Here is a 9,342-nt window from a genome sequence, read left to right on the forward strand (position 1 = left end):
CCCCCCGGCCCCGCCGGGCCCGCCCCGCTCACCCCGCCTGTCCCGGGCAGCCATGGCGGGCCGCAGAGCTGCCATCAAGGCCATCGACTGGGCCGCCTTCGCCGAGAGGGTGCCCGCCAACCAGAAGGCCATGTTCAACGCCCTGAAGACCCGCAGCGACGCCCTGACGGCCCGGTGAGTGTCTCTTCCCCCTCCCGCGGGTTCCAGCCCTCGGCTGCACTGAGCAGCCTGGGAGGTGCTGGGCTGAGCTGGTGGCTGTGTCTGACAGGAGTGCCCTGCCAGTCAGTGAAACAGGTCACCTTCAAGGTAGCTGGTGGCTTTTTTTGGCAAATCATCTTTCCTTAATCCTCCCTGGAGTTAGACAATAGCTGCAGCCTAAGGAAGCCCAAGTGACTTGGGCATGTTCACAGCATTTTGCAAGCTTTCTTGCTCTCTTCATCACTGTACAAAGTCATCAGGCTTCTCAAGTCCTGCAGCACCTGGTGCATGATCCAGATGTTGTCACAGGTGATAAACTGCTGGTTCCAGCTCAGTGTTGTGAAAACTGCCTGAGCCTTTCTCCCAGAGCTGCTCTGCAGGGCAGCAGGGCTGCTGGCTGAGCTCTTCTTCTCCACATGGAGAGCTCAGTTTGAAGGGCAGGAGGCTTTGCAGGAATGGTTCCTTGCTGCTTCTTCCTGATGGGCCTGGAAATACCTAAACTAAACTTGCAGGCTCTGTTAGCACTCCAGAAGGTGGAATGGTCACTGAAGTCTCCTCCCAGCTCTGGTGACTCCTCTTCTCCTCTTCAGGTTGGCTGCCCTGCCAGAGAAGCCCCCAGCCATTGACTGGGCTCACTACAAGGCTGTTGTTGCCAAAGCTGGCATGGTGGATGAGTTCCAGAAGAAGGTCAGTCTGCTCCTCAGCTCCTGGGAGGTCTGAGTGGGGAATGTCCTTGGTGTTGAGAGGAAACCCCCAGGACTGGCAGAGGAGGTTGATGTTGGCTGGTGGGTGCCCCAGCCTTGCACCCTAGAGGAGGTCACTTCAGTGCCAGCTCACAGGAGCTGTGTGGGGAGAAGGGGGGTGGAAGAAAACTCAATGAATTCTTTTGGCTATGTATTGGGGCAATGCCTCTCCTGGATCACATTCCAGGAATTCCTCTTAACTCCCTGAAGGAGGGAGGTGGCAGGTGGGCACTCTGCACCCTGTGAGACATGGAGAGCTGGCTGGGGCTGCCATCCCCTTGATGAGCAGGAGATGAAATGCACCAGCCAGGGTTCTGCTGAGGGGCACGTGGTGTGACTGGCACTGGGGAAATCAGCCTCCCAAGGTGACCTCAGATGGATCCTGGAGCTTTGTTTTGGGGGGGAAATAAGTCTGGGATATGATCAGTCTTTGGTATTGATGGTCATGACTTTGTGCTGTGCTCTGGGCAGGGCTGTGAGGGGTGGGTGGTGTTGGGGTCCTGGGGGGTCCTCAGAGCTGAACAGAAGGCTCTGAGCCCCCAGGGCTGCTTGGGAAGGGCCTGGTCAGGCTGCAGGGATCAGTTTTAGGAAGCTCCTTAGCTGGGATGGATGTGGGGTCACATCCAAGGGAGAGGTGGGAATGCTCCCCTGCTGCAGGGCCTGACCTGCTGTGGAGGGTCATTTGAATCAAACCACAGGCAGTATTTTCTCTTTTGCTTTACAGTTCAGTGCCCTAAAGGTTCCTGAGCCTGTGGATACACAAACTGCCAACGTTGATGCCCAGGAGAAGGAAGCTGTAAGTGTTGGGATTGTTCCCTGGTGGAGGGATGTGTCTGACCCCTCTGAGGGTGGGAAGGGGCGTTGGGTGCCCGTGTCTGCGCAGGCAGAGCAGCTCAGCAAGAGGTTCTGCTCTTCATGGGCACCTCTGGCTTTTGGTTCAGCAAGAGGATCTCTGGAAGGGTTTGGCTGCACCTCTGGCTTTTGGCTCAGCAAGAGGATCTCTGGAAGGGTTTTGGATGGCTGGGATTTCATCAAGACTCTGCCCAATTATCACGGGGAACGATGATGAACGTTGGTGCCGACGCTAACCCGGCGGGGTCACTGTGTCCTAACCGTGGTGCACCCTGCTCTGGTGGGAGTTGTCCCTGCCAATGAGGGGGTTTGGAGCTAGATAATCTCTAAGCTCTCAACCCAAACCAGCCTGTGATGATGATCCTGTGTTCACCTCCTCTCCTTCCCTGCAGGCAAAGAGCACAGCTGAGTATATTCAGGCTTCCAAAGCCCGCATTGCCCAGTACGAGCAGCAGGTGAGTCTGGATTCAGGGAATGTTCCCTTCAGCCCAGCCTGGTGCACCCCTGGCTCTCACCTCTCTGTGCTTTGCTCTTTCTTGCTGACAAGTGATGTGTTTGTTTCTGCTCCCACTCCAGCTGCAGAAGCTCAGAAGCATGATTCCCTTTGAGCAGATGACAATTGAAGACTTGAACGATGCCTTCCCTGAAACCAAGCTGGACAAGGAGAAATATCCCTACTGGCCCCACAAACCCATTGCTGATCTGTAAACAGTTGGTCTCACAGCTGTCAGACTCAATGATTGTTTAAATAAAGTGCTTTCCCTCCTGCCTGGGGCTCAGACCTTATCCAAGGGGTTACAAAGTTTTGAGGGACGTGGAGCAATGCACTGACTTGTGAGCAGCCCAGCTGGCCTGGATTTTGTCTTTCCCACCTGTCAGCCTGGTTTTTGTGCAAGGCCCAAGCTCCCACTTAGGCCTCTTGGTCAAACTGGGTCCTCCTGCCTCCTCTGGAGCAAAAAGAAAAGGGTCTGACCCCCTCTGGAACCCCGTAGTGAAGGGAATGTGCTTCTCCTGCTGGTGCTGGGAAGTAATTGACTGGATAAACCCTTTGGAGATGGTGGAGTGTGTTCAGCAGTGGGAGATGGTGTGTCAGCAGTTCCACAGGCAGAGCTCTAGGGCTGTTCCCTAGGTTGGCTGTGATGGTTGAGGTGCAAGAGGAGTTGGAGGAATGTGGATGTGTTGAGATACCCCCTTAAATCCAGGTGATCCTACTGGTCTCTGCCCTGGGTTTGTGGTGGTGGGACAGGGATCTCCCAGGAACTGACACTGACACAAAGGCTTCAGATTGGCAGTGGTTTATTTCATTCTCTGAGGTGGATTCTTACACACTTTTCCCCCACATGGAATCACCTCCCTAAGAAAAGGGCATTAATTTCTTTTCTGTTGGTCGTGTTCATGGTTGGAATTATAGATGGATCAAAGGAAGGGATTTTTCCCCCAGATTTCACAGTTGCTTGATTCCAAAACCTGGTTACCCCCAGAATTAAGAGCACACGTAGGGAGACCCAAGCCCTAGGGTTGCAGATTTTGTGCCCTGGGGGGTTGGTGGGTTTTAATTTTAATTCTTATTTAATTCAGGCAACTAAAACAACTGCAGCTCTGTGAGTCAAGCAGGGAAAAAATGGCAGTGGAGGGGTTAGAAGCAGCACTGGAGAATGAGGGAAGGAGCCCTGCCCAGGGCTGGTCTCTAGTGGCTCCATTTTATGGAAATAATAGCAAAAAAAAACAGGGAGAGAAAGAAGTGGCTGTAGAGAAGCAACTTCTCCAGAACTGGCAGAAATGGGTCCTGCTGTGGTGGCCGGTGGGACGGGCTTTTCTCCTGGCTCCTCCTGGGGAGGTTCAGCACTTGGGCACCTTCCTTGGTGAGGGGTTTCATGGTTGGGTTGGTCATGGCTCCCATTGCCAGCCTGGTGTGTGGCTCTGCAAAGAGCAAATGGGGGAACTGGTGGGTGAGCACCATGGCTGGGGGTGTCTGGTTGTCCTGAGAAAGCCCACCCTACCTTGAAGGAACCTGCAGAAAGATGCACCCAACCTACTCATTTCAGAGGTTCTGGGTTGCTTTACCTTGCTGGAAGCTTCTGAGGACCTTGTCTAGATGTAGGGATTTGTGCTGCTGGTGCAACAGGAAGAAGGTGTCCAGCACAGCCAAGATCATGAGCAGGAAGGTGCCTAAGAAGAAGACCACTACAGAAAGATGGGAAAACAAAGCAAGCAGTTGATAATTGACATGGTTTTCCTCAGGGGAATCCTGGCTGCCTTTGGCTGCTTGGTGGGGGGAAGGAGGGAAATTCAGCAGCTGAGAAAGCTGCTCAGTGTTCATGAAGGTGTACACAGACACCCAAAGACCTTCCTTAAGGGTTGGTCCCTGTGCAAAAACCAGGTAAAGACCCTTACCTATGATGGGTGGTTTGTTGGAGGAAGTTGGGAGGATGTTGTTGAGAATCACAGCCAACATGGAGCTGCCGAGGATGATGGCAATCTGGAAGCTGATCTTCTCCTCCAGAGAGCTGGGGCCAAACAGCACAGCCATGTCCAGCAGGTACAGGGCACAGGTGGGGAGGATCAGGTTCAGGATGTACAACATGGGGCGCCTCTCCATGGAAATCTGCTCAAGGAGATGGACAAAGCTTAGGTGAGCAGGAGGCAACTCACTGCCTTGAGAAAACTGTCTCAGCTTCCTTCCTTAATGTGGAAAATCATCTTGTTTCCCACTTTTTTTTTGTCTTTTGGTGGCCAGTCAGTGCAAACCAGTGTGGAAGTGCTGCCTTACCACGTAGGTGATGACGGAAAAGGTGCCATCATCCAGGTCCTCCAGGTGTTCAATGATGCTCAGGTTGGTGAACTTCCATTCTCCATCAGTTAGGAATATACTCTGGCTGTCTCTCATCATCTCAGCTGGCGTCCGTCTGGTCACCATGACAAGGTCTGTTACTGCTCAGGCAGGAGCAGAGAAGTGGCAGAATTTAGGCATTTATCAGAGGTCACTTGTTTCCTCTCCCTTCCACCCCCAGCCCAGGTGTGAGCAGGTGGGGAAAGGCAACACTCCTTGCACTGCTGGGGGTTCTCCCATCAGGGAGAAATCCAAAAGGACTTTGGTGAAGAGACTTGGCTGGACCTCTGGGAATCACAGAATCATCAAGGCTGGAAAAGACCTTCAAGATCATCAAGTCCAACCCTCTACAACCCCTAAACACTAAAGCATCTCCTGAAGCACCACGTCCACCCTTTTTTTGAACACCTCCAGGGATGGTGCCTCCACCACCTCCCTGGCAGCCTGTTCCAATGTCTCACCACTCTTTCTGTGAAGAAATGTTTCCTGATACCCAATCTGAACCTGCCCTGGCACAACTTGACCCCATGTCCTCTTGTCCTGTCGCTCATCACCAGGGAGAAGAGCCCAACACCTGCCTCACCACAACCTCCTCTCAGGCAGTTGTAGAGAGCAAGGAGCTCTCCCCTCAGCCTCCTCCAGGCTGAACAGCCCCAGCTGCCTCAACCCCAGCTCAGAAGAATGTGGATCAGAGGGGAAACCTCTGGTGAACCAGGACAGCTGCCCTTTGTGGGTGGGAGCTGGAGGTTTTTTTTGTCACCTCTGCTTATTTTCCCACCCTTCCTTGTTGGGATGAACTCCGACTGCAGTTTGGATCCCCAGGCCTGTCCTTATTTGCCTCTCATTTCTGGGGTTTTCAAGGTAAGTTTAAAGCTCAGTCCTGCAAAACAATAAGCCTCATTGCAGGACCCTCCTACTCTCTTGGTTCGTGGAGACCAGTCCCAGGGGGGGATCTTGCCACAGATGCTCCTAGAGATGTTGCTGGGACATGTGCCAAACCAGAATGACAGTGTTTTAGCTCATGTTCCCTGATGTTCCATGATTTCAGCCCCTCACAGGGTGGTGCTGCTGAGGGAGCCCAAGGGCTGAGCCAGGACCCAGCTCGTCTGTTCCTACCCCCCCCCCCCAAGTGCAGGTGGCAAAGCTCAGGTTGCAGCTGTACCTGGGTAGAGGAAGGAAGCAATGCTCAAGTTGCAGGTCTGGGTGTCGAAGGGGAACTTGAGGATCATCAAGGCACAGGTTAAGGTGACCTGGAAGGGCTGGCTGGCGTTGAAGCTGCCGTTGTACATGACAGACATGTAGTCCAGGTTGGAGTTTTCTCCGTTCACTCTGGAGGAAACAAATGGGGAAAGTGACTCCAAGAGGCTGCAAAGCTCCTCTGCCCACCCCCCACCCCAAAAGCCCGGGCTGGGACATCCTGCTGGGGGGCTCTGTGCCCTCACCCAGCCATGGGATGCAGCAGTGAGGAGAGCAAACCTGAGGCTTGGAGAAGGGCTGGTAGATGCCTCTGGATGAAGGTTTGTAGCAGCTCTGCATCTCCTGAGGGGGCTCCTTCTTCTCTCCCTGCTGCTTCCCACTCTCACCCAGAGCAGGGGCTCCTTCCTGGCTCTGCTGGGCTGCAGAGCTGCCTCCCCTCTGTCCCCCCCAGCCCAAGAGCTGGTGACAGTGCCCATCCCTCCATCAGACCCACAGCTCTGTCCTCTATCTCACCACAAACTGCCAAGGGACGTTTCCTCCTGCAGCATCGCCGGGCTCTGCTGCTTCTTCAGCTTTAACTACAGCCCAGATGGGACATTTCTGGAGGTGTCCCAGCATTACAGAACCACAAAAAGCTTTGTATCAACTGTGGTCACCACTAATTATGAGGTTGTTGGTTACAGAGAGCTCATGGGAGCTCATCCCATTTCCTGTAGCACCATCAACCACTTGCACCTGTTGTTTTTCTCTTAAGCTGGTGGATGAGAAGACCAGGGGAACCTACCTCTCCAAAATGAAGATGGAGGGAGACCAGTAAGTCTTTGTGGGCAGAATGATTTTGGAAATGTTACAAAAGTCCTGTGGGTCCCAGGTGGCAAAAGTGTTTTTCCACTCCTGGAGGGGGGGGAAGAAGTTGTGGGAGAGGAACGAGCACTGGGCTCAGCACCAGCCACTGGTGCTGGGATCAAGGGAGAGGTGGCTCCTGAGGGACCTACCAGGTTCAACACGACGTAAAAAGTGACTGTCTGGAGCTTTTCCACCTGGAGAAAGGAGAGGAAAGATACTTGGCTGATTTTCTTAAGCACATCCAAAGCAGAGCCCAGAAGCTCCCCCGTGATGCTCTTGCCGTGGACAGCACAGGTTGCAGGACCTCAGCTGAGGAGGAGAGTGCAAGGATCTTGGTCCTACAGCTGAAAAGTGGGAGAATATGGTCCAATGGTTTGGAAAAAAAAATCTCTCTCTCTCCACCTCTTCAGTTCTCCATCTCTCCATCTTATTGTTAACATTTACACACCAGTGCCCTTTGGCTGCATCCCTGGGTTCAGGGTCTCCACAGGGTTGTTTCCAGAGCCTGCTCTGAAGCTGTTGGTCTGAAACTGCCTCTGAACTTTTTCCCTGGAAGTAGGTGGGAGAAAATATTCCAACACTTCCAGAAATGCTTCCCAACAGCAGAAAGCTGAAGAAGTGGAAGGGGTTGGTTCTGATCCCTGCTGGCCCAGCCCTGCCTGGCCCAAGACTCAAACCCCAATCACCCAGTTTTCTGTTAGAGAGACTGGACAGGAGCTTTGGGTCCTTACCACGGAGAGAATTGCCACCAGCATGAAATCCATCTTCACTTCCACAGGCTCCTTCACGTCTGCCTTGGGCAGGATGTGTGCATGTAACTTGCTGTGAGAGGAGATGTTCAGGTGCTCCACAACATCGTAGTAGGTGCAGCCACTCCCTGGGACAGCCCCTGCTGGGAAAGGACATCATCTATGTGTATCATTCCAGTTGAATCAGGAAAGGATCAGACAAGATCTCAACCTCTGAGGGGGGAGATGTCCAGGCAGAGAAAGGTTGTGGAGCTGTGGGCATGAAACCCATCATGAATGCAGGTGAATTCCTGCTCACACACAGGTGAGGACAGGATTCCTCAAAGCTTTTCTGTCCCTCTTGAACTTACCTGTCCCCAGAGAAAAGGTGAGGAGAGCTATAAAAGTTCCCTGCATCATCTCCTGCTTCCAAATCAGGAGGCAAACAGTTCCCTGTGTCTTATGAACAGTTCCAGGACACGTCATTTGTTGTGTAGAAGTCGATTTAATGTTTATTCATGAGGGATGGATATTTTGTAAACAGAATGTAGACTTTTTATGTGCTTAGTTGCATTGGAAAGAAGAATTTGCTAATGGTTTGATGCACTCAGCTGGCTCCTGGGAGCAGCCTGTGGTTGTGGGGAAGGCAAAAGAAGGTCATTTAGAAAAAAAATAATCCAACAACTTGAGGGAGAAGAAAGGAAAGGCCCATCTTCACAGAGACCAGACAGTGAGCCAGAGCCACTCAGAAGCAAATCTGGTCTCATGTCCAGGGCTGAGGCTCCAGCAAAATGGAGCAGGAATTAGTGCTTGTGCAATGGGGGGAGTGCTGGGGGCTAGGGAGAGGCAGCAGCTCCACAGCAGCCCAGGCTGCAGGTGTTAGAGCTTGTCCCCTTGTCCTAAAGCTCTGAAACACAGAAGAACCACCAAGGCTGGAAAAGACCTCTGAGATCAGCAAGTCCAGCCTATGACCTGACACCACCACATCGGCCAGACCAGGGCACTAAGTGCCACGTCCAGGCTTTCCTTGAGCACCTTCAGGGATGGTGCCTCCTGGAAAGTCCATTCCTGAGCCTTTCCTGCACCCACTGATCCTGTCTCTGCCTCCTTGCTGGTGTCCCGTGCCCTCAAGGTGCTTCTCCAAGTCCTTATGATTAAGACAAAATACCTTTTTCCCCACATCTCCACCTACCTTCCCCTCAGCCACCCTCCTCTCCATCACTGCCTGGTTTCTCTGCTGTGATTCCAGCAACACTTTCAGGTGCTCAGGGAGCAGCTCCAGTTCTCGTGTGCTTGGCAAGTCCCTCCCCACTGGGACACTGTGGGTGGCACCTTCTCCCTGTGGCCTCTGCTTGTCTCCGAGCCTGGAGGTGGGAAGTGAATGGGCCATAGGACAGGGTTGGACTCGGGCACAAGGAGAATTAGAGGTGACCTCTGTGCTGGGGCTGGAGGTTGCAGGAGCTGGTGCTGGTGGATGACAGTGTCACAGGAGGGGGGGACAATGCTGAGCCCCCCGAGTGCTGCCTCCAGAGCCCCCGTGTGCAGCAGCCCGAGGGCTGGGAGCACATGGGACCTCCCTTCTGCAAACTTCTGGTCCCTGCCCTGTCCTGTCCTGTCCTGGGCTCCACGGCCCCTCCCCAGGGAAGCCCCCAGACCTCGGCTCCGGCACCGGTCCCTGCCCCCAGCACCGACCCCTGCCCCCAGCACTGATCCCTGGCTCCAGCACTGATCCCTGGCTCCAGCACTGATCCCTGGCTCCAGCACTGATCCCTGGCTCCAGAACTGACTCCCAGCTCCAGCACAGCAGCAAATCCCACCGCGGATGCCCCCAGAGCTGAGCCAACAGCCCGTCCCTCCCGGGCGTGTCCCCTGGCGCCCCCCGCACCCGGGGCTCGGGGTGATGCGGGGGGTGATGGGGGGGGGGGTATTGTAGGGATGATGGGGGAGT

General features: G+C 54.0%; 2 protein-coding genes across 3 annotated transcripts; one reads left to right on the forward strand and one right to left on the reverse strand.

The window, feature by feature from the left end:
* The first annotated feature begins 49 nt into the window (after positions 1-49).
* Positions 50-2,574, forward strand: ATP5H (ATP synthase, H+ transporting, mitochondrial Fo complex, subunit d). 2 transcript variants are annotated; one of them, XM_010002657.1, is made up of 5 exons: positions 50-174; positions 789-885; positions 1,666-1,737; positions 2,186-2,248; positions 2,370-2,574. In XM_010002657.1, exons 1-5 carry the CDS (start codon positions 53-55, stop codon positions 2,499-2,501), a joined length of 486 nt encoding a protein of 161 aa, XP_010000959.1. In that variant the 5' UTR covers positions 50-52; the 3' UTR covers positions 2,502-2,574. The 2 variants fall into 2 exon arrangements, with proteins under 2 accessions (XP_010000959.1, XP_010000961.1); XM_010002659.1 differs by lacking the exon at positions 1,666-1,737 and having other exon boundaries at positions 2,370-2,501.
* Positions 2,575-2,703: 129 nt separating this feature from the next.
* LOC104393256 (5-hydroxytryptamine receptor 3A-like) lies at positions 2,704-7,811 on the reverse strand. The gene is made up of 9 exons (XM_010002737.1): positions 7,766-7,811; positions 7,398-7,555; positions 6,816-6,860; positions 6,605-6,714; positions 5,786-5,952; positions 4,564-4,724; positions 4,188-4,398; positions 3,858-3,977; positions 2,704-2,738 (listed from the first exon to the last, which is right to left on the reverse strand). Exons 1-9 carry the CDS (start codon positions 7,809-7,811, stop codon positions 2,704-2,706), a joined length of 1,053 nt encoding a protein of 350 aa, XP_010001039.1.
* Between the last annotated feature and the right edge of the window lie 1,531 nt (positions 7,812-9,342).

Source organism: Chaetura pelagica, unplaced genomic scaffold (genome assembly GCF_000747805.2).
Source record: "Chaetura pelagica isolate M959 unplaced genomic scaffold, ChaPel_1.0 scaffold47, whole genome shotgun sequence".
NCBI lineage: Eukaryota > Metazoa > Chordata > Aves > Apodiformes > Apodidae > Chaetura > Chaetura pelagica.